At 36.9% G+C, this 25,561-nt stretch overlaps 4 protein-coding genes across 6 annotated transcripts in view; 1 reads left to right on the forward strand and 3 right to left on the reverse strand.

Annotated features, from left to right (window-relative positions):
- Positions 1 to 12,949, reverse strand: part of LOC306883061 (nuclear cap-binding protein subunit 1) — a 19,339-nt gene extending 6,390 nt beyond the window's left edge. The window contains exons 1-20 of one of the 3 annotated variants that reach the window (XR_013785334.1): positions 12,706 to 12,949; positions 12,093 to 12,184; positions 11,908 to 12,008; positions 11,652 to 11,808; positions 11,453 to 11,560; positions 11,256 to 11,377; positions 10,276 to 10,345; positions 9,527 to 9,742; positions 7,971 to 8,068; positions 7,796 to 7,859; positions 7,001 to 7,111; positions 6,788 to 6,852; positions 6,173 to 6,235; positions 5,993 to 6,067; positions 5,805 to 5,908; positions 5,583 to 5,705; positions 3,619 to 3,721; positions 3,340 to 3,433; positions 3,135 to 3,238; positions 2,937 to 3,054 (exon numbers count right to left, since the gene is read on the reverse strand). Coding sequence is in view for 2 of the 3 variants with exons in the window: in XM_079438132.1 (XP_079294258.1) it covers positions 2,937 to 3,054; positions 3,135 to 3,238; positions 3,340 to 3,433; positions 3,619 to 3,721; positions 5,583 to 5,705; positions 5,805 to 5,908; positions 5,993 to 6,067; positions 6,173 to 6,235; positions 6,788 to 6,852; positions 7,001 to 7,111; positions 7,796 to 7,859; positions 7,971 to 8,068; positions 9,527 to 9,742; positions 10,276 to 10,345; positions 11,256 to 11,377; positions 11,453 to 11,560; positions 11,652 to 11,808; positions 11,908 to 12,008; positions 12,093 to 12,184; positions 12,706 to 12,739 (2,022 nt within the window). In the remaining variant the exon portion in view is untranslated. Of the gene's footprint in view, positions 1 to 2,936; positions 3,055 to 3,134; positions 3,239 to 3,339; positions 3,434 to 3,618; positions 3,722 to 5,582; positions 5,706 to 5,804; positions 5,909 to 5,992; positions 6,068 to 6,172; positions 6,236 to 6,787; positions 6,853 to 7,000; positions 7,112 to 7,795; positions 7,860 to 7,970; positions 8,069 to 9,526; positions 9,743 to 10,275; positions 10,346 to 11,255; positions 11,378 to 11,452; positions 11,561 to 11,651; positions 11,809 to 11,907; positions 12,009 to 12,092; positions 12,185 to 12,701 lie in introns of all 3 variants that reach the window. The other 2 variants (XM_079438132.1, XM_079438133.1) reach the window with 2 other exon arrangements.
- A 411-nt stretch (positions 12,950 to 13,360) lies between these two features.
- Positions 13,361 to 16,711, forward strand: tstd2 (thiosulfate sulfurtransferase like domain containing 2). Its single transcript, XM_079438361.1, has 9 exons — positions 13,361 to 13,735; positions 13,819 to 14,099; positions 14,185 to 14,293; positions 14,380 to 14,502; positions 14,819 to 14,924; positions 15,675 to 15,790; positions 15,862 to 16,020; positions 16,091 to 16,229; positions 16,304 to 16,711. Exons 1-9 carry the CDS (start codon positions 13,622 to 13,624, stop codon positions 16,534 to 16,536), a joined length of 1,380 nt encoding a protein of 459 aa, XP_079294487.1. The 5' UTR covers positions 13,361 to 13,621; the 3' UTR covers positions 16,537 to 16,711.
- Positions 16,679 to 18,610, reverse strand: LOC306883238 (V-type proton ATPase subunit e 1-like). Its single transcript, XM_079438362.1, has 4 exons — positions 18,391 to 18,610; positions 17,912 to 17,959; positions 17,367 to 17,486; positions 16,679 to 16,982 (listed from the first exon to the last, which is right to left on the reverse strand). Exons 1-3 carry the CDS (start codon positions 18,492 to 18,494, stop codon positions 17,393 to 17,395), a joined length of 246 nt encoding a protein of 81 aa, XP_079294488.1. The 5' UTR covers positions 18,495 to 18,610; the 3' UTR covers positions 16,679 to 16,982; positions 17,367 to 17,392.
- A 1,013-nt stretch (positions 18,611 to 19,623) lies between these two features.
- On the reverse strand, positions 19,624 to 22,892 carry LOC306883531 (large ribosomal subunit protein uL24). The gene is made up of 4 exons (XM_079438845.1): positions 22,842 to 22,892; positions 22,026 to 22,198; positions 21,768 to 21,908; positions 19,624 to 19,793 (listed from the first exon to the last, which is right to left on the reverse strand). The coding sequence occupies exons 2-4, from the start codon at positions 22,191 to 22,193 to the stop codon at positions 19,665 to 19,667; spliced, it is 438 nt and encodes a 145-aa protein (XP_079294971.1). The 5' UTR covers positions 22,194 to 22,198; positions 22,842 to 22,892; the 3' UTR covers positions 19,624 to 19,664.
- Between the last annotated feature and the right edge of the window lie 2,669 nt (positions 22,893 to 25,561).

Here is a 25,561-nt window from a genome sequence, read left to right on the forward strand (position 1 = left end):
ACGATCCTATTCCGATTCTGGGAGTCACGATCCGATTCCAGAACAATTCTTGATTACTTTATTTTACAGAAGGTTCGAGTGGTGTATGTGTGTGAGGAATTGGAAGCAAGCAGAATACGGGTGTTTCTAATGCAAACTCTGCGTCATCGCACATCTGGTTAAAAACTAAGCCCAGAATCGATCTAGAATCGTTGGAGAGAGAATCGCGATGCATCGATGGATACATTTTTTCTCCCACCCCTAATATTGCATAAGATCAATTAAAAAAAAAAAAAGGATATTTTAAACAGAAATGTCAGGCTTCTGAAAAGTATGTTCATTTCTATGCACTCAATACTTGGTTGGGCCTCCTTTTGCATGAATTACTGCATCAATGCGGCGTGGCATGGAGGCAATCAGTCTGTGGCACTGCTCAGGTGTAATGGAAGCCCAGGTTGCTTTGATAGCAGCCTTCAGGTCATCTGCATTGTTGGGTCTGGTGTCTCTCATCTTCCTCTTGACAATACCCCATAGATTCTCTATGAGGTTCAGGTCAGGCGAATTTGCTGGCCAATCAAGCACAGTAACACCATGGTCATTGAACCAGCTTTTGGTACCTTTGGCAGTGTGGGCAGGTGCCAAGTCCTGCTGGAAAATGAAATCAGCATCTCCATAAAGCTTGTCAGCAGAAGGAAGCATGAAGTGCTCTAATATTTCCTGGTAGATGGCTGCGTTGACTGTGGACTTCAGAAACACCACAGTGGACCAACACCAGCAGATGACATGGCAGCCCAAATCATCACTGACTGTGGAAACTTCACACTGGACTTCAAGCAACATGGATTCTGTGCCTCTCCACTCTTCCTCCAGACTCCAGACATTGATTTCCAAATGAAATACAAGATTTACTTTCTTCTGAAAAGAGGATTTTGGACCACTGAGAAACAGTCCAGTTCCTTTCTCCACAGCCAAGGTAAGACGCTTCTGATGTTGTTTCTGGTTCAGAAGTGGCTTGGTAGCCCTTTTCCTGAAGACGTCTGAGCGTGGTGACTCTTGATGCTCTGACTCAAGCTTCAGTCCACTCCTTGTCAAGCTCTCACAAGTTTTTGAATCAGCTTTGCTTAATAGTATTCTCAAGCTTGCGGTCATCCCTGTAGCTTGTGCACCTTTTCTTACCCAAATTCTTCCTTCCAGTCAACTTTGCATTTAATATGCTTTGATACAGCACTCTGTAAACAGCCACGCCTTTCAGTAATGACCCTCTGTGACTTATCCTCTTTGTGGAGGGCGTCAATGTTCGTCTTCTGGATCATTGCCATATTGTGGTTTCAAAGAACAAGAGATACCCGGAATTTATACTGTAGAGATGGTCATTAATTGAAACTCAAATGTAAATATTCTAATATTTTGAGATACTGATTTTTGATTTTCATTAGCTGTAAGCTCCAATCTAAATAATAAAAAAACTTGAAACGTTTTACTTTACATGTAATGAATCTAAAATATATGAAAGTTTCACTTTTTGAAATAAGTTACAAGAAATAATAAACTTTTTCATGATATTCATTTTTTTTTAGATGTACCTGTACATGACACAAGCGCTGATCCAGATCCAGTGATCCAGAGCGATACATGTGTTCAACGTCATCACACTGGATCTGGATCAGTGCTTGCGCCACCACGCGCTTGCATCATGTACTGTCTTGAACGCACATCCACAAGAGAAACAGCAGAGACGAAAATGTGGAATAAAATCGTTGTTTTTGTTTTCTTTGCACAAAAAGTATTCTCGTGGCTTCGTAAAATTACGGTTGAACCCCTGATGTTACATGGATTATTTTACCAATCTCCTTGCTACGTTTCTGGACATGGGAACATTTCAGTTGTATTATGGAGCGATTTTTGTGCCAATATTTATCAAACAAATCCGGTGTTTTGCAAATAAACACAATCTGCTTTGCAAAGAAAAACTGTTGAACAATTGTATCAATATATATGTATATTCTATATCCCGCGATCCAACAGAGGATAAGAGGTACGGAGAATGGATCAGATTTTATAGGGAAAGACAGCCTAGTTAAATGTTTAGCCAGGTCACCTCTGACTTTACAGCACTTCTTGTGAATTTCACTGACACTGTAGTAGGGTCACTTTGTGAAAACATCTAAATGGTTAATTATAGATCTAGTTAGACAGAAACTCACCTGTTCCTCACTCATATTGGTCTGAAAAGGTAAAGAGGCGTTTCAGGTCTCGGGAGACTAGCGTAAATTGGCCAACAGCGTCATCTGCTGTTTTGGAAAAGAAAGTTGCTCAATTGCACGTGTGAGAAAATCTGCCCGCACTCGTGTGAGAAAATCAAGCCAAGTTTCCTCATAAAAAGGCAAATGAGTCTCACAGTTGTAACACACAATATATTTGTCCATACCTCTGCATTTTCTCTCAAAGAGTTTTGTATTTGAAAATCACTTTGCGTTTGTTTGAAAGTCCAGTTTTTCTTTGCAAAGCAGATTGTGTTTATTTGCAAAACACTGGATTTGTTTAATAAATATTGGCACAAAAATCGCTCCATATTGTATTGCTGTCTATGGAGGGTCTGAGAGCTCTCAGATTCAAACAGAAATCTTAATTTGTGTTCCGACGTCTTACGGGTTTGGAACGACATCAGGGTGAGTAATTAATGAAAATTTTTGGTTGAACTAACCCTTTAATGAAATAAAACAGAGAAATATAACTCGCTCTTGACTGAAGAACTTCAACAGTAATAACATTTTTGCAGTAATAAAATAATTTGACATTTTCAACAAGTTAACATATCTTTTTGAACCAAATAATATCGATAACTATATCGATAAGCAGTATCGATAAAATGTAAACAATACCCATCCCTAGCAGTGTGGTTTGAACAAAAGCCCACATGTACAAGTGTCTTAGCAGTCAAAAATATTTTTCTCTACCTTTTTGTTGTGTTGCTTCTCCAGCTTTTCTTTTGCCTCATCCAACTCTTTCTGAATCTTCTGCACGTGTTTGTTCATCTTCCGGATGGTGGAATGTAGGATCTCCCACACATAAAACCTGCATAGACCCAATGAACGTAAATCAGTTACAGCTGCTGTGACCTCACCTGCACAAGTAAGTGTGTTTTGCAGGTTTACCTGGTGAAATCATGAGCCATTTCAGGTGAAAATATCCAGTTGGCCACAGCTGCACAGTCCACAATCTGGGTCCGTATCAGCTTGTCAACCAACACGGAGATCATCTAAAAGAGTACACTGACAGCATAAGCTCTCATAAATGAGAAAATCGGTTGGCATGCAATCAGACAATACAACATAAAATACGACGTCTGAATGATCCCACCTGAGGATGGTTCGTCCAGAACTCATACAAAACCCTGAGGATATGTAGTTTCCCCTCATCGCTGTCTGTAAGGGTCTTCAGAACCTCATGGAACCTGAGAGAGAAAAGGAACGCATCCACTGCCGTTTACCAGAAAAACGGCACCTGAGCATTTTTAAGCTTTGATACGTTCTCAATGATCTGTGCTTTTAGCAATTACAGGCAGCGTTTGTGAGCAGGGGAGGGAGCACGGAGCCAGCCACTGGCAGGCCTGTGTGGGCTTTGGCAGGAAATACTCACTTGGCCAGGGCACTGAAGGAATGACTGAAAGACTTCGCAGCCAAATGGAGCAGCGTCTGCAGGAACACTTCAATCTTTAGAGGGTTGAAGCCATCGCCCTCGTCTGGATAGAAAGGAGAAGTGTGGTTACATACATTCATTCACTTAGGAAATGCTTTTATCCAAAGCAATATACAAATGAAGAACATCAAGCAATCTGTAATAAGAGCCAAATATACTCATAATACACAATGCCAAGTTCAAAATATGAAATTCTTTGCTTTTGTGTGTAAAAGTAAACTGTAACTAATGGTAACATGCAACTGTTACCATAAGCCTGATTCGGACGGTAATTGTTTCTCAGGGGGGACGTAAGGGATCTTCACCATTTACAGGGGGTAGTTGGTGATTTTAATGCCATCCGAATCCTGATGTCTGTGTTTTTCTCACCACCGGCGTAAAAATCTCCGGCTGAATTACCTACTTTTTTTTTTTACAGACACCAAGGCTGTGTGCCATTCAAATCCACATCTCTGAGTTTCCAAGAAGAAATAGATTAAAAATTCATTGTTTAAACACTTTTTGAGCACTCCCGAACACACGTAAGGGAACTGTTGCATTTCCGTGTAATTTGCATGCATATTTATGAAATGCTGGAAAGTATTTAGAAGAGCAATATTTTATAAATGCTCCACCACAGCGAGTGAGAGCAGAAAGAGAAGAAAAGGACAAAAACATTCGAAATGGGTATTTATTTTGGCAGCAGCTGGTATGCAGTACAATTTTAAAGTGTGTATTATATACATAACTATATCGCGTATAATTATATACAACTATAGCGCATCTATTTTCCTATTTTTAAACAGGAGATTTAAATAATATATAGGATTATACATTATAAAGTATGCTTGGAATAATAATAATACATTTTACATATGTACAGTGGGGAAATGTACGGCTGCCCACTGACAAAGAAATTATCAATTTATAATTTTAATGGTAGGTTTTTTTTTTTTTAACAGTGAGACAGAATAACAACAAAAACGCATTTCAAAAAAGTTAGTGGGCAAACGCACAAAATCAGCAGGGAATCAAATATATTTTTTTCCCCACTGTATTTTTTAGACAATAAGAATAAATTAGTAAATAAAATTTATTTGATTTACAGCAGACGATCATGTGACTGGCCACGTGAGCAGCGCGTTCCCAGGTTCGCAGGATCACAGAATTTGTTTCTCCACTGTGAATAAATCGCCATCCAAATCCACGAGTTATTACTGAGGTGTTATGTAAATGTATTTTCACAGACGTCCATATGAGAAACAATTACCGTCCTAATAGGGCTTTAAAGAGCTACTTCTACCTGATTTAACCAACATAAATCAGTTTTGCTGGTATAAATTAGTGCATAGGTTGGTTCAGTGATGTTAAACAATTTTTTACTCGAATCCAACCAGTTAATAACCTTTTTTAAAGTTAATAAGTCTTTTAAGAAGGCCAGAATAAATAATTAAAATGAATAACATTAATACAATTAAAAATAACAAATCAATGAAAGAAATGCAAATGCTTTTGAAAAGAAAAGTTTCATGCTCATCAAGGCTGCATTTAATTGCTCAAGAGATGAAATATAAATCCAATTTAAAAGATTTTGAAAACTACAATTTGAAAGATTTTTAATCCGTCACGGCAAAACTGAATTTTCAGCAACTATTACTCCAGTCTTCAGTGTCACATGATCCTTCAGAAATGATTCTATGCCGATTTGCTCGAGAAACAGCGACGTAATATTTGTGTGTAAACTGAGATACATATTTCAGGATTATTTAATGAAATATATATACATGCATTATGAATTATGTAAATATAAATTAAATATTTTAACAATATTTCTAACAATTATATATTTAAAATCATTTAAAGATGTTGGACTATGATTGGCAAGTGACTTTAAAATGTCATATGAGACCAAAAGGCAGACCCACCATCATCATCATCCTGGTTTGGATTAGGTACATCTTTCAGAACAATAAGAATCTCCTCATTAGACGCCCGGTTTTTGATAGCGTTACCCACTGTAGTTGTCATAGCTAATCCTGGTAATGAACCTGAAACAAATTTAGACAAAAACCAGGCACATTACACATTTACACAAAAATACAAACGTACACATTGAGTCACAGATGTGTTCTTGAGCCAGAACATACTGTCAGCCTCCTCTCCATATTTATAGCTGCACACAGGGTTAGCCGGGATCAGGGCAGAGAAACTCGGAGGAACAATGTCCACTATCCGCTGATGGTACGACAACCTGCACGTTCATAATCAAGGTTCAGTGTAAATAAACATAACAGCATGCATTAACTGGGTCAATTAGCAATTATAAAAAGATCACCTCATACACTTTTCCAAAACCTCTTTAACGAACTTGGGTTTGGGATTTTCAATGTCTTGAGTCAAGCAGTCAGCCCTGAAGAGATCAAAATTCAATACTTGAATATAATAAACAACTATTTATACACAGACTATACATAGCCTATACAAATGATTCCCAGAGGAAACAGCTCATCCTCACCAGTCATCCCAGCTCCATCTGAATTGGAAGTTACTCAAATGATGCGAGAACCAGTTGATGAGCCTGAAACACAGAATAATCCACCATATTAAAGAAACATTAAAGGCACAAAAGCTTTGAAGATTCTCAAGCATCTTTGAAGTCAATGTTGCTAACATTTATTTTTTACTGTAGTAAGAAAAGTTTGAATGAGGATAAGATTCAAAGTCTGTTATCAGAATTCAACTAGGGTAACTTTACTTTCTCAGGATGAGATATATTATTTCAACCAATATAGTTAAAGGAAGAGTTCACCCATAACCTGTATAAGTTTCTTTCTTATGTTGAACACAAAAGATATTTTGAAGAGTTCTGAAGAACCAAACAGTTGTTGGTCCCCATCGACTTCTATAGTAGGGAAAATAATACTGTTGAAGTCAATGGGGACCATCCACTGTTGATTACCAGCATTCTTCAAAATATCTTCTATGTTCAACATAAGAAAAACTCATACAGGTAATACAGGAACAACATGAGGGTGAGTAAATGTCAACAATTTTCATTTTTGGGTGATCTATCCCTTTAAAAAAAAGGGAATTGCTTAGCCTACTATTCAACTCCAAATTGAAGACTCACCGGTCTATACAGGTTGTGTTCATTGTGTCCAGCCTCATATACATCATTTCTGTGGCTTGAGCAAGCTGAATAACGGAAGGTTAAAGAAAACTACAACAGTAGAGGATGCTTATGTTAACACAAGTTTAAATTTGAGACAGCTGTGGCACAATGTGTAGGAGGAATCAGTTAAAAACACAAATTCGCATGGCTTTCAGTCAGTATGAAGGATACAACTTGTGGTAAAGAGCCCGGTTGCAGTTTGCAGAGCTCAATGAGTAACGCAGTGTACATGACATCAATGTGAGGAGGACTCGGCAGCTGGAATAACTCACCAAATATCACCTACAGAGATACAGATATAGCATTACACTGAAATAACATATCTAAAGCCCTATTCGGACGGGACTAGTTTTCTAAACTACGTTTGAGTTTCGATTCTTGTCACCCGACATCTGTGATTTTCATGTTTCGATTCAGACGGGATTAACATCTCTGTGTTTATTAGAGGTGGGAGGGTCTGTTTTGTACATCTGGGCATTGCAGCGATCATACACTCTGTATGCGTAGAGTTTACATGATTTGGTCCTTGATTTTATTATTATTTTGTCAATTCTTTGCCAGGAGGCAAACATATCAAAAATGCACGCAGTAGTAAGAGCGTCTACGGTAGTTCACATTGGCCAAAACACACATTGAAACGAGTTGTGAAAAAAATATTGTCTGCATTGACAGACAGTCGCATTCGGACAGGATTAGTTTACTCAGAGGATCACTGAGTTCGCTGAAAAACAGTAGGCAATTTGCTCTGGAATTTTTACACCGGTTGTGTGAGAAAAACACAGACGTGGCAGATTCGGACGTGATTAAAACCGCAAAGTACGTCTGTTAAACACAAATTTCTCTAATGACCCCCTGTAAAACTAGTCCTGTCCAAATATGGCTCAAGTGCCCATTTACTGCACTAACAGTAGCTAATATATTTGGCCAAATTATCAAAAAAGTGACCAGCATCACATTCTTATTTACCTCCACAATATGATAGTTAAGGGGAATCTTGTTTTTTCCAGGGTAGCTGAGCAATTGGGCAGCACTGTGAAAAAAAAACAAAAAAACAACACAGTTAAAGGCCAAGAATGCAAGCTAAGTTTCAAATAACACTAAAAGCAAAAAGTAATGTTATTAGCATATGCAAAGGACTGACCAGGTCTTCCTCTCCCTCCAGTGAGACTTGATTATGCAGTGCAGGTTCTCCTCAATCACGAACCGCTCAGCTGAATGACTTCCAGGCATCACTGGCCCCTGACAACAGACAGACAAAAACACTTACATACACAAACAGCATCCACAAGAACATGGAACACAACTAGGGATGTAACGGTATAAAATTCTCTTATGATTATAGTGACCAAAATAATCACGATATTGTTAAAATGTGCTGGAGATGTTTTATATTTAAAAATCAACAAATAAAATAAAATGACTTTTTGTTTGCATGATCACTAAAACAATAACATTACCAATGATGTTCGGACTTTAAATGACAACTTGACTGACAACAGTTTAATAGCATGTTCAAATGTCTAATGTAAATGTTCAAAGGCTTTGAAAAAGTTTCATACGCATTTTATCTGCTCTATAAATATAACTTATCTGAATTGTTTAAATGTGTAGAATCCACATAAGCTTGTTTTTCAACAACCGGTCAAAATTTACAGCAGGGCATGCAAATTTGGTCCGTTTTTGGCCAGACAGAAACTGCACATAGGCTGAATATAAATATAAGTCTCTGTAAATCCACTCTCTGACACTAGGTGGCGCTTATGAAAAAGCTGAATAACAGCTGTTTCCCGTAAACTATGTGGACAAAGCAGCATTGCGATTAAGAACACTTCTTTTGGGTATTACATGGAGCGAAGATGAAAACAAAATGCCATTGAATTGTTTCTGAAGGCAGTCAGAACCTTCAGAGGTACATTCATATAATTCATTCATATATTCATTTGTATCATTCCCTTAGCACTCTTAAAACCTCCCAGCGTTTCTGCCCCATTTTCACTCAAAACGAAACTACTCTGCTGCTGTGCGCACGTGAGACTGTTACTGAAAACTGTGCTTTATGCTGGACAGTATTTATTTATCGTGAGTTGTTCAGATCACGGTAATCGAATACGGTTTTATTGATCATTAAAATATGAAACCGTAATACTAACCGTGGGGAATTTTATCATGATTTATTGTCAAACCGGTAATCGTTACATCCCTAAACGCAACAAATTATAAGTAAATTAAAAATTAATAAAACTGAATATACATTACAGTTCAAAAGTTTGGGGTCAGTGGGATTTGTTTTTTTACAGAAAGGATGGGTTAACTTGATCAAAAGAGACTGGAAAGGCATTTATAATGTTACAAAAGATTTCTATAAATGCTTTTGAGCTTTTTATTCAACAAAGAATTCTGAAAAATATGTAGCATTATTTCCACAAAAATAATAAGCAGCACAACTATTTTCAACATTGATGCTAAAGAATTTAATTAATGGCAATTAAAAGCCATGTCTAATAAATGCATTTGAACTTTCTATTCATCAGAAATTCTGAAAATTATGTAGTATTGTTTACAACTATTTACAACACTGATGCTAAAGAATTTAATTAATGGCAGTTTCATGTTTTTAAAGGATGATGCATTTTTCCTCTGATGTCCCATTATAGATGCAGTTAAAAAATTAGGACTAGATTAGAAACTTTACTGCACCTCTGGGGCATCAGTGTAGTCGAACATGCGGAAGACGACGCGGGGCATGGGGTAGACAGCGTCATCAGAGTGGGCTGGAGGTGTGAAAGGGGGCAGGTTGTGCTGCAGGGCTTCACACAGCACGCTGTCAAATGCAATATAAGGCCGCAGGATGTGACGCTCCTGCCAGCGGTCCTTCTTCAGCTTCTGCACCTGAGCCCAGAGACAGTCCAGATACTACACAGAGAGAGACACACAGAGGACATTAATTACAGTGAAATAACAGAGCAGCTCTCAACTGGTGGGTTGTAGGTCTGTTCCGATATGGTCACTGACAAGAAAAAGGGGGAAATATTTATATTTATGTATAAACACACATGCATAAAATGTGATATTGTGACACATACAAATTAAATGTGATAAAGAGAAAGCACCTTCCATATAATTTGTTAATGTTAAAAGTTGTGCATCTAATCAAACTCTACAGAAGTTGTGCAAATTCATCTGTCACTTGGTTGAAGCAGCTAGTCAAATTAGTGGGAATCCAAAATGGGCTGGTTGCAAGACAAACCCATCCTCAAAATACATTAATAAATACATGAAAAATACAAGCCAAACTGCATTAACTACAGGTTATGGGTTTCTATTTGTTGTGTTGCCACTTGTTGTCTGATATTCTAAAGCAAAACCAGTTGAGAACAACTGTGATTGATATTAGTGCTTATAGATTAAGTGAGGAGTCTGGATGAAGCCCGTTTTCTGGCTCTCACCTCTTCCTGTGGGTGGGGTTTTTCTGCGGTCCACACCTGCAGCATTGGAACATGAGTCTTCTGACGCCGCCTGTAACAAAACCCAAATCATGACATTTTACAGCAGACTCCTCTGTATTTTCTGTAATCTACTTGCATAACCACATTTGAGCTGTCAAACGTCATATCAACATGATAATGAAAATTAAGGTACAAGTTATTGTTTTAAAGACAAAACTAGCACATTTTTCTATCAGTGCACACCATTATTTTGTTGTTTTTTTATTTTTAACCCTATAAAGCCTACTGTATCAGATTCAATTCAACATACATATTTCTAAGGCTTCTAAATTATACTCAATCAAAACTTTGCTGAAAAACTGTACAAAATCCTACATTCTGTCATCTGATTGATAGTTGCTACATGCTTATACTTTTTATAAGTAAAGACCTTTTAGCATAATTCTAAACATCCAAATCAGGTTGTAGTTCACACGTCTTTTTGCTCTAAAATCTATGATGATTTTTATATACAAAAAAAATAAGAATAACTTTTATATTGTTAGTAACCATTCAAGACGAACACTTACTGAACTGGTGCAACCTAAGTTTACTTGATTATCAATATATATTTTTTTAGAAATCATGTTAAATAGAATATCAAATAAGATAGACTTATGTTTTACCATATGATCTTTAAAACTAAGCTTTAAAATATGATATTACGAAGACATTATTTGGAGAAATAGACTGACAACTGACATTTTTATATGCATTTTTTTATTTATGTAGTTTACTATTCTATTATATAGATTCGAACTGATTTACACTACAAGCCATCAAAATGACATCTTACCTTTTGGCCATATAAACATTAGAATACTTAGAACATCAGAATAAAATTGTTTTTCTTATCCTTAAGTATGAGCTTATTTTTATTTTAGATCTTTTACAAACTCAAACATATTGACAGTAATCTCACAGCTGAAAGAGGAACCTACTTTAAATATCCCTCAATTTGGTTGAGCAAGCGATCCATTTCCACATCCTTCTTCTCATACAGTTCCTTGCCAACCCAAGGCAGGCTGGACAGCACAGCATACACATACCAGTCAGACCGCACCTGTACGAACACATCTGTAAGCCTCACGATTATCTATGAAAATGATCTGCTAGGGATGCTTAGGTTCATGTTCACCTGTGGTATGTCTTCTTCCTGCGTGACACTGACAAAGTTCTCAAACATAGCAACCATGGATGGAGCCGCGATGACATGACAGTTCACCAGGTCACAGAGAAAGCGCACCTGCAGTGCACAATATGAATTAAACACCATCAAAACTTACAATAAAGTTGTGATGCATTTTTTTTTTTAACAAATGCTAAACAACACAAACCAAGTAAACGGCCTCAGAGTAAAGGTTTGATTTTAGTGTCTCCTTAAGTTGTCGGATCATGGCCTCCACAAACTCTCCTCCAAAGTTGTAGTTGCGAGCGTTGAGAAGTCCCACTAGTGTGGTGTACACCGTTAACTTCTCCGGCAAAAGCCTTGCACTGAAAATGTTATATACAACATCCGTTGCATAGTGAGATCCACTTTTGAAGCAAAAGGAAACATTGCACATTTGCTTATTTAAAGTGCAGGTCGCTTACACAGCACATAAGATGCGCAGGATTTTGTTTTTATAATTAGGAAGATCCGCCTCCAGGACACCAGCAAGACCCTCCAAATTGCTCTCTAAGGAGGACGTACTCTGGAGGAATATACATTAATCAGTTATGTCTAAAATAATAAATAAAAAACCTCTGCATGAGCAGTAAGATGTGCGAGACTATACCTTCTCTCCAACTCGACATATCAAAGACTCCAAGCGATCTTCAATCTCAATGGGTTCAGACGTCCTCCTCCGTTTGTGAGGCTGGGAGCCGGCTGGAATGAAAAAAAAGAAAATAAATCAAGAATATGAGTCTTCTAGGTGAACTTTTAACTAACTTTGAAATTGACTATGTATATTATCCTCTAACAAGGCCGCATGTAGATTTTGAAACAAATGAGAACATTTCTTTTAATCAATGTTGACAGTACAAAAACTGCCAAATAAGTAAAATGACTAAAAAACAAGCATAAAATTGGTCACTTCAAACATGTATGACAACACAATTAGCTGGATTCTGTAGTGTAAAAGACTAGCATTCTGTCCTAAATTATCATAATCAAATTCAAAGCGCTTTGTTTATCTGAAAGCTTCCTATCTATTCGAAAAGTAACATTTAATTGGTTACTTGGGGCTTTCTTAAATGCAAATGCACTTGATGCAAATAAACAGACTACATATGCCAATACCAAATATGCCAATGTATTTGCAATCATAAGAGTAAACAAACACACAATATGAAAATTACATAAACACATCTCTGTCAACGTGCATGCTAACATGCTAACTCACACACCATCACTCTCATCGCTGTGCCTTCGCCTCGACATTTCTCAAATTAAATATTCAGACCGTTGAAATAGTATGGAAAAACCGCTACGCATACACTTTTTGGATCTGTTTTATATTCACTGAATTGCGCTCAGTAAAGCTTGCAGCTTTGAATGGTAGCAGCCGTTAGCCACACTAGAAAATTAAAGCGGTTGATTTAAGGAGAGCACATCCGGGCTAACAGCTGCGTCAACGGAAATACGTGTATTGTTGCGACTCGTGGTAAGAAGTCCGATTCATCACCGAGAATCGGTTCTTTCGAGAAGTTCGTTTTCAAACAATTCAGTGGTTCTTTTACGCCACTAATGTAGGCTATCCTTTGGTATGCTGTAAAACTTGTATTCCTCAGGAACCTTTTGTTTATTTTATATTGTAGTTATTTTTTTCTTTTTACTGTATTACAAGTAGTGCTTATTTGTACGTTTAATGTTTGCATTTGAACGGAGTGTATCCTATTAATTGCTCTTGCAGCGAAAATAAAACAAACAAAAAAAAACTTTTTGTTCTAATAAGTGTGTTTAATGCTCGTCTCAGTTCAGTTTGTTGCAGCTATAATTTACCCGATAAATAGTCATTTAGAATATGATTCAATGAAAAGATCCGAGTCAAAAGAATGATTCGTTCGCGAATCGAACACTGATAGATGCGATTCATTTTATCTTTACAGCCATGAATGCACGTTTGGTTTTCTTCTATGTTCAGTTTTATTAACCTATCAGTTGTGTTAATAAACCGGCCAAGGGTTAACGACATAAATTGCATTAAAAGCGGTTACATTTCTTTATATGCGGGTTTTTAGGACGGTGTTTTGTTTTTAAAGTATTAGATTGGGAACTGTGCTAGGTATTAGTTGGTTATTGGAGATCAGTATCACAATTATAATGGCAAGTATGCTTGTTGATTTGGACGTTGAGAGTCTTGGTCCAGAGGTCCATAAATCAGACAAACCAGACTTTTCAGCAACAAGGAAACTGTACTCTCATGTCAAGAAAATGGTGAGTACAGTGATATTTTAAGTCACACTTATTGATATGATGATTGTAGTGTTTAATACCAGCACTTTCCCCATGGTGTTTAGGCATTTGCCAAATTTGTGGCATCCAAGAAAGTTCCTCCAAACTGTGAAAACAGCTCCCCAGCTCTTTGGCACTGCTGTGGACAGTCATTCAAAGAATCATCATCAATCCACAAACATATTGCCAACAGCCATGCCAGTGAGATTCACCAGCTGACCACTGAGACACTGGACGTGATGCTCCACCAGGCTCACAGCGAGGAAGAGTCCAATCATGAAGAATCAACAGATATATCATCCTGGATCCCTGATACTAGCCATATCCCAGAGGATGACCTCATCAAGTACGTAGGTGCATTGCATGTTTCTGAAATCATCTGCTCTGCTTATATGAATACTTATGGCTTTCATGGAGTTCCTCTGTTTTAGGGGTCCAGGTGAAGTTCTGCTATATTACTGCTACTGTCAGTTAAAGGATCCTCAAATCATTTGTCAGTGGCAGAAAGAGCTTTGTTTAAAACTTAAACTTACAGGCAAGGTAAATAAAAGCAACTACAAGTCATTAAAAAAATTGGTTCCAGACTTTTATTGTCATTTTACTGGATTGAGGTTGTTCTTCTCCAGGTACGATTGGCTACTGAAGGTATCAATGGAACGGTTGGTGGCACCAAAACAGCCACTAATCTTTACGTCAAGGCAATGCTGTTACATCCAACCTTCAAAATAATGCAAGTACAGGATTTCAAGGTAAAGTATCTGTGCCACTGTCCAGAATAGCACTGATAGATGCACAAAATGAATTCAAACAATGCTCATAATAACCAGAGATGTCATCTTAGTGGTGCTTAGAGATTATGAGGCTGACTGACAATTAAAGTGGCATATGTTTGTCAGGAAAGAGAAATAATAATAATACTTCATTTAACCAACTTTAAAGTTTTGGCACTTCAGGTAAAGGGAGATGTTAAAGATTTTTAGGGGGGGCTAAGATTAAAGATGGGGTCTGAATTCCCCATAAATAGTATCTAAAATCGCCTATGCTCTTCACTGACTTTTCCCTCAGAAAAGTGAAGGAGGTGCAGCATGCTTTTCTGATTTGAAGGTTGGTGTTTACAAAGAAATTGTCCCTATGGGTGTAGATCCAGATATCATCTCCTACAGATTGGCTGGTAAGAGAAACACTTAAAACTCGATTGATGCATTGCATTGTTTATTCAGTGTGCCTATTGAAATATAGTATTTAAATTTAAAAAGCTGGTGGGGGGGTAGTTGTTTTTTTGAAGAAATTAATACTCGTATTCAGTAAAGATGCATGAAATGATCAAAAGTGACCTTTAGTGATAATGTTCATTTGAACTTACTATTCATCAAAAAATCCTGAATTTTTTTTTTAAAAATCACATTTTCCACAAAAATATCAGCACAACTGTTTTAAACACTGATGATAATAAGAAATGTTTATATGAGCGCCAAATCAGCATATCGAGGGGTGAGAACCAGAAGAGCGTAAGTGACATTTTTGGTGAAATATATGCATCAAATGAAAGCTCTTTCTAGGCAAATCATCCATGAGTGTACATATTTTTATTATAAACAATTGAAATTGAAGTCAGATCAAACTATGGTAAAATTTTTGTTTTGGCTGTCCTGTAAAGTTTTACGCCCTTCTGGTTCTCACCCCTCAATATTAGAATGATTTCTGAAGGATCGTGTAACACTGAAGACTGGAGTAATAATGCTGAAAATTCAGTTTTGCCATCACAATAACAAATTATTAAAATAGAAAAGTTATTTTAAATTGTAATATTTCACAATATTACAGTTTTACAGTATTTTTGATCTAATAAATGCACTGAGCCCAAACTTTTGAATGGTTATGTAAATCTATTGTATTCATGCAAATGTCGTACTTCAAAAAGGAATACACTTGGAACCAGAGGAATTTCACAAAGAAGTGAAGGCGTTTGTGGAGAATCAGTTCTCGGGCAATGATACAATACTTCTGGACTGCAGAAACTTTTATGAGAGCAAAATTGTAAGTCGTTTGAAAATCATTGATCCCAGAACTGTATGTGCATTACAGCTGACAGTTCAGTATGTTCTCAGGGTCAGTTCAATCAGTGTTTGGCCCCCGACATCCGGAAATTCAGCTACTTCCCAGACTACGTGGATAAAAATTTGGATATCTTCCAGGACAAAAAGGTTCTGATGTACTGTACAGGAGGCATCCGCTGTGAGCGAGGCTCGGCTTATCTAAAATCAAAAGTAAGTATGAATGGGGAAAAAATGATATCTCTTTGTAATGCCATTCTCAAACATAAATAATATTCTTCAGAATGTATGCAAGGAGGTGTATCAGCTAAAAGGAGGCATTCACAAATACTTAGAGCAGTTCCCCGATGGCTTCTACCGTGGTAAACTCTTTGTGTTTGATGAACGTTATGCCATCGCATTTAATAAGGACGTCATTTCAGGTGTGTACTCAAGTTTTTCAAAAATGATTGTATGGAGCGACTTTAACTTTAACATTTACTTCTCCTTTCCCCAGAGTGCAGATACTGTAGTTGCCTGTGGGATCAATATCAGCTGTGCTCCACAGACTTCTGCTGCCAGCTGGTTCTGTCGTGCACCACCTGCAGAGAGCGCGGCCTGACGGCCTGCTGTCCTGTGTGCCAAGCCAAAGAGCAAAACCACAGTGACGTCTCCTCCGATGGGCTTTTTCACCGAGAGGAATGCGAATGCACAATGTCACGTCCCAGAATCCCCAAAGATACACTATGATAAACTCAATGAGTTGAAAATCATCTCAGATGGCCTGCAACTTTGTGTGCTTTTAAGAAGTCTGCAAAAATGGTTTTTAAAAAAACTGTTGTACCAATTCAGTCAAGATTTTAAAAACTGGACACAATGCAAATCTTCAATAAATTACAAATCATTCTCATTCTTAATTTTATTTGACATTTGAAATCATACATATATGAATGGGACTTGTTAATTTGTCCAACAATTCTCAGGTCATTCAACTCAAAACTATACACAGACAAAGGTGATGTACATATACACACACAAAGACAAAACCACAAGATTTAATTGCATATTATTTCCTGGAACATGAGATCAAATTAATAAAAACACAAACTGTCATGGTGGTCAGAGAAGAGAACAGCATGTAAAGCTTCAATTAAATAGTTTACAGACGTTTTTGGCAATTTACAAGTTTCCAGCATCTGCAAATAAGTGAAGAGAAAAACATTTAAATCACTTACAAAATTAAAGATGTTAGAGGACTTTCCTTATCCACCTTATTTTTCAACACTGAAGTAAGCCTATGGGTGAGACTTCCGGTTCAAAAAATAACGAGAAGAATAACAACATGCTGTTAAAGGTAAAACTGCACTACAAACCAGTGTGTTCATAATTAAGATAATACATTAAAATAATATGGTAAGACACTAATTTGCGAAATCAAGCAGCAAAACAACCTGTTTTGTAAGCTAAAAATAGCTGGACATGGATGAGACCGGAAGCCAGACCCATAAAATTTACAAATGGCTGCGCCTGCTCTTACGGGAATAATAAGGTGGATAATGTAAAAAGGATGATCTTCTAACCTGCTTTGTAATGAAACAATTGGACCCTACTGCCAGTGTTGGTTGAGGTACCAGATGGTATCGTTGGACAGTACTGGCCCAAACAATGGATTCAGCTGTGACAGAATAGCAATCAGCCAACTGAAAAATAACCAAAAGTACAGAGTGAAGAGCATTACAGTCAAAATTAAATCTTGCCAAGAGACTGAATTCAGGAACAAATGTGGCAGCAAAAAAATGGTCTGCACTGCCTCCTAGTGGCTGTTAGAGAACAAACACTATCATATTTCTTCAAAATAATAAATAATTCACATCAAAGTGGGACAGTTCAGACCTATTATGAGCTTATTTAACACATTTGTAAAATATTATTTGTAAGTTTATTATCTGAAACTGTAGTAAACTGCACATGGCCTAGATGTGCTGTATTTCTTTTTCTGTGTTTGACTTTCAGCTGATACAGAATAGAACAATCTCTCTATTTTACCATATTAAAAATCAGCCTTTACTATTGAGTCTCTTTACAAATGTGTAACAAAAAGATCATTTAAAGACAATGTACTTACAAAAGGTAGCAACAGACTGCAGTCAATACCAGCATCGTCACAATGACTCTAAAATGGCAACAACAACAAAAAATAACACGTATTATGAATAAAAAACACATTTTATAGATATAAATAACACGTATTATGAATAAAACATTTTAAATATGCATAAATGTGTGTTTCTTTAAATCACCCTAGTGCACAGTCACATGATCCAGACATTCATAATTCATTTTACAACTAAAATTGAACATATTTGCTTTGAATTGAATGCATTTTCTATTGTCACATAAGTCAAATCACAAACTTTATTTTATTGTGACGCTCACTTGTTGGATTTCGAACGAAAAAAACCGACAAACTGTATCGTTTAGGAACATATTTTTGTTAATTAAGTCTTTAGCTTTATAAAATTTCATTTACATCGATAACTAGAGGTTCGTACGGTTGGTTTAATACAGTAAACTTTCGTTTAAGGAAATGCTAACGTTGCTTACCCTCGATTCGGTCCTTTCGGAATAAACCAGGGAATAACTCCACCAACAAGACCCCAAAACAAAGTCATAACTGACACAGCTATCACAAATGATGTGGGCGCCATGATATTTCTTTGTAGGTCGAGGTTTAATAACTTATTTTCGATCAAATAAACTTCGTAGACTCCACAGCGCTCGCGCCCCACACTGCTGTGGACGGTGATGGTCACGTGACTCCTCGAGTCCTGAGCAGAGCAGACATGTGACTGATGTCTCACCTCTTCCTCTGCACTCACATAAAACTATACTAGTCAACATTTGAAGTGGATCAAAACCTTTCATCAAAGTTGTCCTAAACCCTAAAACCAAAATGCGTTCTTGTCTTAGGACAACTTTGATGAAAGGTTTTGATCCACTTCAAATGTTGATTACTATAAATATACAGCCTTCTTTTGATATTGTAAAACTTTTGGTTTGCTACACAAAGTGCATTTTGAAGGGTATGTGCACTGCATGTATTTAATCTAGAGTCACATGAAACCTTTTCACCAGCATGAATTATTTAAAACGTCATCTGCTGACTTCTTGCATTGTTAAAACCAATTAGTGCTGCAATGCAAAGCAGGGTTATTACAGTTTAATAAAACCATAAAACATTATCCTTGCTTGAAATAAAATAAACATCAACTGAAATAAAATGGAGAAATAAAAACTGACACTGCAGCTTTAATTTAGTTTATACGTTTAAATATTATAAAAGGTAAATATGTTCAAATGTAAATAACTAAACAGACATTTAAAAAATATGACAAACTTAAAATATATAAATAAAACTGCTTTAAAAAAAATAAAACTACCGGTATATATATATATAAATATCCACTACAAAGATATGCATGACTATTTAGTGCCTGTAAGTCACAATTTTAAAATTTCCATATATTTTCGTAACACTGCTTTTGCTTCCTATGACAAAAAGACAACTGACAACACCCATCAGTTAAACAAGTGGCCATATAGGAAGTAGTTTTTTCTTATATCTGTGAAGCATAATAACTTCCCCAGATCTCATTTTCCTGTTTAGAAACCAGCTATTGCTCAATCTGTGATTATCAGATGTTAAATAATTAAACATTGATACCAATAAAGCTGACTTTAAATCCAAATGCTCTCATTTCAAGTTCAATTTGGTAACAACACTACCATTTCAAACCAAAGCATCACTTTTATATAAAAGACAAAAGCACAAAAATGTCAGGTTTTTACAGTCTTTTATTTTTAGCAAAAGAATCATTTCACTCCTGCATTTTCTCAATGGTCTCCTCCTTGTATTTGCCCTTCTCCTTTCCGTCCTGTCTGGACTTGGCCTTGCGCTCAAGGATCTTCTTGCGATCCTTGTCAAGCTTTAGCCTGGTGATCACCACCTGAACAACAAAAAGATCAATTTCATTAACATTTCATTAACATAACATGAAATGGCACAAAAAAATGGAATTGATCAAAAGCTATAAAACAGTTAAGAGGTCTAAAGCAATTAATTGTTCATTGCATTTGCATTTCAATAATATAGTTAGACAACTTGCTGTATGAGAGAGGACTGATTTATGGATTATGCAATTATGGACAGTGATTTCTAGGTAATTTACTGATGAGATTGTTTATTTTTAAATTAGTGTTACATGACTAAAGAAAACAGATAAAGGGCTGTGGCATTCTCTTTTCGATAAAGCACTTTTGATTTTGGCAGGGATACAAATGCAGATGTTCAATATGCAGTCCTGACAAATGCGTCACAGGCAGACTTTTGCTGACAAACACACAGGGATATCTGCGTGCAGTGACGAAAGAGGCCACACTGTTCATTTACATATACTACTGACACTGTAACAGTACAAAGTTGGTTGAAGAGCCTCTACTAGAAGTAACAAATGCGATCCTGTAATTTGCAAATGGGTGACATTGGCAACTCAAGAACAACAATCAGACACTATGTTCCAAACAAAGTAATCCATGATAACTGTAAATATGCATATTTGGACATTTAAGTGTCATATAGAGCACTTGTTAATCATCAATCAGTGATGTGGAAATGAAGAAACTTATGACAGTTACCATTAAAATCAGACAAATGTCAGAAATGTGTAGTCAATCCAAGAGAGGCATGGCAATTCAGCAGCACAGAGTTTATTTTGATGCAATAAAACTAGTCCTACCCTGCGTCCCAATGTTCATACTATCCATCCTAAATAGTATGCGAGATTACAATAAGTGTGTCTGAAAGAATAGTATGTCAAAAGTCCCTGGATGGTCTACTATTTCAGGTCGATTTCTTAAGTGTGGATCCGTGCACACTCTAATGGCTAAAATTGCCCACAATCCATTGCACTTTGGCAAAGGATTCGCCCAGAACTACAAACACGAATAAAACATGTTAGAAAAACTACAAACATGGCAGATGCCTGCGATCGATGGTTCGGTAGGGGTTTACAAAAAGGGGTTTGAGTAACTAATACATTAAACCTGGTAAAAAATATTTATCGTTATCCGTGTTATATTTCATCTGCAACAGCAATGTGAACTTTAATAAACATCCATTTGGTCGTTAACTTTTAAATGCATCATTATGTAGAAAATATGAGCAGAGTAATCCGCATGAAAGACCCGCGACTGGCAGATCAACAAGCTACTTTTCACTCCAATACAGTAGGAAGTTAAATGAAATGTGGAGGATGTTAACCGTGACTAGATGATTGACAAGCCAGTTTACAGTGACAGGGTGCGTGCAACAGGTGCGACAAAGCGGTCTGTTAAAGACGCAGTTGTGCGACGTGATAGCATGTCTCAAAGCTTGCCTACTCTTCTACTATACACTCAAAAGTGTGTACTTTTTCTTCAAAAAATAGGCCCATTGGGATGCAGCACTAGACTTCATGGTCTACCTTAAAATTGGATTAACCTGAAGCTTCAGTGCTACCAATGTAAAGGTCAAGAGTTTGTTTCCAAGGCAATACAAGAATTGGTCAAATGTGTATCATATGCAGTGTATCATAAATTGCTTTGGATAAAAGCATCACTATTGGCAATGGACCATTTTTTTTACGTTCCAAACTCTGAAAATATGACATTAAAGTAATTATGCATATTTAAGTAAAATTGTATGCATTACATATTGCCCTTTAGGTCAAATCAGAATGTGTTAGACATGCATTTACTAGCTGGTGTAAAGTCTTAGCAAACAAAATCAATTAAACCGCATATCCACTAAAACCTATTAAACGGCATCAAAACTTAGATCAGCCATTCTGCTTTCTAGATGTAGGACAACCACTAGTTATTTTTTCAGTGACACTAATATCTCGTGTTTTGCATGCAAACAAACATCTGGATATAAAACATACCTTGCTGGGGTGGATGCCAACATGGACTGTGGTGCCGTTGGCCTTTTCACGCTGAACGCGCTCGATGTAAATAACATACTTCTTCCTGTAGACCTGGACAACTTTGCCGATCTGCTGGCCTTTGTAGTGTCCCCGGACAACCTGGTGATGAGAGAGAAAATAAAGCAAGGAATGTTACACGGAGTAAGGTGAACAGTATTATCCTAAACAACATTTATTTACATCAGACCAGGTAGGTAAAACTGGTAATGTCCTCACCTGGACCTCATCGTCCTTACGGATGGGCATGGATCTCACGTTGTACTTCTGGCGGAGCTCTTTGGACAGAGGGGAGGACATGATCTTCCTGCGGATGTGTGAAGGGGCATTGAAGTGCCTCTTGCGGTTCTTGCGACGGGAGGAAGTCACAAATTTATTGAGCTTCATGATGGCTGTTAAAGAAAGAGGACAATTAAAATTATTGTTTTCATTAAAAAAGAAACATATCTGCTGAATTAATAAAATGTAAATTGCAAAAAAGCCACATTCAACAAGACAAACAAGGTTTGTAGAAGAATGAACCCGTCTCAAGCTTTACTGACACCAACTTGGGTTTGTTATTACATAAAACAATAATACGCTCAAAGCTTGCCATTTATGACTGTCTAACACACGGTGTATGTTATTTGAAAAGCATATTCAACAGCTCGTGGTACTGCTGTAGCTAGTTATTTCAACATGACATGAAAATACACGCATGCACAGCTCAAGTTTTCATATTTACGGCGTTTGAAGAGCGTTTATACGCAACACGTTTAAAACAACACATAACACGCACAAACGGAAAGCATGGCCTTGTGTTTTGGGCAAATTTACAGTCATCCACACGGGAGGGAGCACAGCTCCTATAGTAGCCACTGGCTGAGCTTTGGCGACTAAATCCACCGAGATGTCGCGCCGTTAGTATAAAATAATACATCTAAATTGAAAATAGGGATATTATGTAGCGATAATGTGTGTTTTAAACTTTGAGGACATAAAATCCACGAAGATGGCAAAGGATGTTTAAGAAATGCTTTAGCAATCTTGGCTTACCCTGCCGACTCGTCGCTATGGCCGCCGGAAAAGAGACTCTAGAACTACTTCCGCCAGAATTAGTTGTAGCGCAAATCTCGCGAGATCATGGATAGAACGGGATTTCAAAGTAGCAGTCAGTTTTATGGCAGTCCAGACAAATGAACACTCAATTCACTGAATGGAGTAGTTACTGCAGTTATCATTAAGTAAATCAAATTGATCTCAAAATAAATGTTTTGAAACTTTACTTCCTATGTTACACCAAAAGCTGTGATTTCTGAACAGAGACAGAATTTTTACAGAAATATCTCTTCTCCTCCATCTAAATTTGTTTGGGGTAATGTGTTTCCTTCATTTGAGTGGGAACATTTTTGGGGTGTTCTTAGTCAGTATTGTGTTAGAAATAAAACAACAGAAGTGTCCTTTAAAATTGCTCACAGAATATATCATGTTAAAGAAACATTAGAGTGTTTTCATCAGGATATAGGTTAGATTACAACTCTTCTTTCTGTAATTGTAAAAAAAAGAGTCTATTGTGCATTTATTTTTGAATGTCCCTGTTCATCATGTCACAATTTCTAAGTGTTAAAAAGAACTGCATCCTAGTCTTAAATTTATCATTTGTTTTATATCATTGACTTTTTTTTTTCTTTCTTTCTAAAAGGAAAATATTTATTATTGATCTGATTTTGCTATTAGGAAAATTTTATATTCATCAAACTAAATGAAGTAACTTAAAACCCAATTTTGTTGATTTTCAAACAAACTTTAAAGCTCATTTAGAATCTATAAAGTCTTTAAAAAATCATAAAGCTCAAAGGACTGTGTCTTTGCTAGATGAATTTAATGCTTGTGATACCCGTTTATTCATTTATTTTTTCTATTTTTTTATTTTGTATATATTTTTTTTATTTTAATGTTTTTTTTATTTTATTAAAATTGTCTCAATTTGTATTTACAAAATGTGTAAATATAGAAATATGTGAAGTGAAGTGAAGTGACATTCAGCCAAGTATGGTGCCCCGTACTCAGAATTCGTGCTCTGCATTTAACCCATCCAACGTGCACACACACAGCAGTGAACACACACACACCGTGAACACACACACACACACACACACACACAGCAGTGATCACACACACAGCAGTGAACACACACACACAGCAGTGAACACACACACACCGTGAACACACACCCGGAGCAGTGGGCAGCCATTTATGCTGCGGCGCCCGGGTAGCAGTTGGGGGTTCGGTGCCTTGCTCAAGGGCACCTCAGTCGTGGTATTGAGGGTGGAGAGAGCACTGGAAATTCATGTGAAGAACTTGCTGTTGAATTTTGTCATTTTGAAAGTTTGATAAAAAACAAAAATCATTGAAGTAGTCTATATTAGAAAGAAATTTCATTGAATATATAAAGGTAAAAAATTATGTTGCACTTTTAATAATAAGTGGATGCGTTGATCTTTTACTCCAGGTTTTGAGTATTAATTGCCCTGAAAAAAATGTATCTTTTAAATGCAAAAATAATAATAGACTAAAATAAAACGTGAAATTGATACCTTTAAAATTGGGGGAATTACTAGCAGTTTAAGCTGCTAGTTGTGTTTTGGAAGGTGGTAGCTGGTTTATCGCTGGTCCAAGGTGATTAGCTGGTGGACCACCATGCAAAAACCATTCAAGATAGTGAAGTGACATACTGCCAAGTATGGTGACCCCTACTCGGAATTCGAATTTAACCCATCCAACGTGCACACACACAGCAGTGAACACACACACATCGTGAACACACACACACCGTGAACACACACACGGAGCAGTGGGCAGCCATTTATGCTGCGGCGCCCAGGGAGCAGTTGGGGGTTCGGTGCCTTGCTCAAGGGCACCTCAGTCGTGGTATTGAGGGTGGAGAGAGCGCTGGACATTCACTCCCCCCGCCGGCCCGAGACTCGAACCCGCAACCTTTGGATTACGAGTCCGACTCTCTAACCATTAGGCCATGACTTCCCACGGATGGTCTACCAGCTAGAAACCATGTACCATATTCCACAGCTTGAATTCGAATTTGCAGCACTTAACAATCTTAGAATTTCAGCAAGCAAAAACATAAAACATGTCAGGAATTGCCATGCACCAATAATATTGCAAATAAACATTAATATTTGCCTCCTGACATCATTTACTCTCACCCTCATATCATTTCAAACCTGTATGCATTTCATTCTTCTGTGAAACACAAAAGAATATATTGAAGAATGTTGGTTACCAAACTGTTTCGGTTCCCATTGACTTCCATTGTATTTTTTATCCATGCAATGAAATTCAGTGAGGACCAAAACTGTTTAATTACATTCCTCAAAATATCTTAGTTTTCTATGTTCCAGAGAAAAAGAAAGTCGTATGAGTTTGAAATGACATGAAGTTGAGTAGCCTAAATAATGACAGAATTTTCGTTTTTTTTTTTTGTTTGGACAATCCGTTTAACAGAGTAATAATCTTACTGGCTTTTATTCACTCCAAAACAACATAATTTCTTGTGAAGTTTCACAGGTGCTTTAGTTAAAAGAAAAATCCTAGGGACTTCCTTTGTCAAAAGATTACACAGAAGAAGACAGAAGGCACATCTGAGTCACTAATCATTTTATTACAATGATATAATTGACAATGAATTTGAAAACAGTTTTTATTCAACACAATATTATGTGTCTGTTTTTTTGGCTTTTATCCAACCAACCTTCAAA

This window comes from Barbus barbus (genome assembly GCF_936440315.1).
Source record: "Barbus barbus genome assembly, chromosome: 17".
In the NCBI taxonomy this organism is placed as follows: domain Eukaryota; kingdom Metazoa; phylum Chordata; class Actinopteri; order Cypriniformes; family Cyprinidae; genus Barbus; species Barbus barbus.

What these genes read in the sequence shown, in the direction of transcription:
- tstd2 (XM_079438361.1), top strand. Translation starts at nt 13,622, where the DNA reads ATGGCAAGTATGCTTGTTGATTTGGACGTTGAGAGTCTTGGTCCAGAG. An exon ending in ACTCTCATGTCAAGAAAATG is followed by an intron (nt 13,736 to 13,818) that starts GTGAGTACAGTG and finishes CATGGTGTTTAG; the next exon opens with GCATTTGCCAAATTTGTGGC. An exon ending in AACTTAAACTTACAGGCAAG is followed by an intron (nt 14,294 to 14,379) that starts GTAAATAAAAGC and finishes GTTCTTCTCCAG; the next exon opens with GTACGATTGGCTACTGAAGG.
- LOC306883238 (XM_079438362.1), bottom strand. Translation starts at nt 18,494, where the DNA reads ATGGCGCCCACATCATTTGTGATAGCTGTGTCAGTTATGACTTTGTTT. An exon ending in CCGAAAGGACCGAATCGAGG is followed by an intron (nt 17,960 to 18,390) that starts GTAAGCAACGTT and finishes TTGCCATTTTAG; the next exon opens with AGTCATTGTGACGATGCTGG. An exon ending in GCAGTCTGTTGCTACCTTTT is followed by an intron (nt 17,487 to 17,911) that starts GTAAGTACATTG and finishes GTTATTTTTCAG; the next exon opens with TTGGCTGATTGCTATTCTGT.
- LOC306883531 (XM_079438845.1), bottom strand. Translation starts at nt 22,193, where the DNA reads ATGAAGCTCAATAAATTTGTGACTTCCTCCCGTCGCAAGAACCGCAAG. An exon ending in GTAAGGACGATGAGGTCCAG is followed by an intron (nt 21,909 to 22,025) that starts GTGAGGACATTA and finishes TCTCATCACCAG; the next exon opens with GTTGTCCGGGGACACTACAA. An exon ending in TTGGCATCCACCCCAGCAAG is followed by an intron (nt 19,794 to 21,767) that starts GTATGTTTTATA and finishes TTTGTTGTTCAG; the next exon opens with GTGGTGATCACCAGGCTAAA.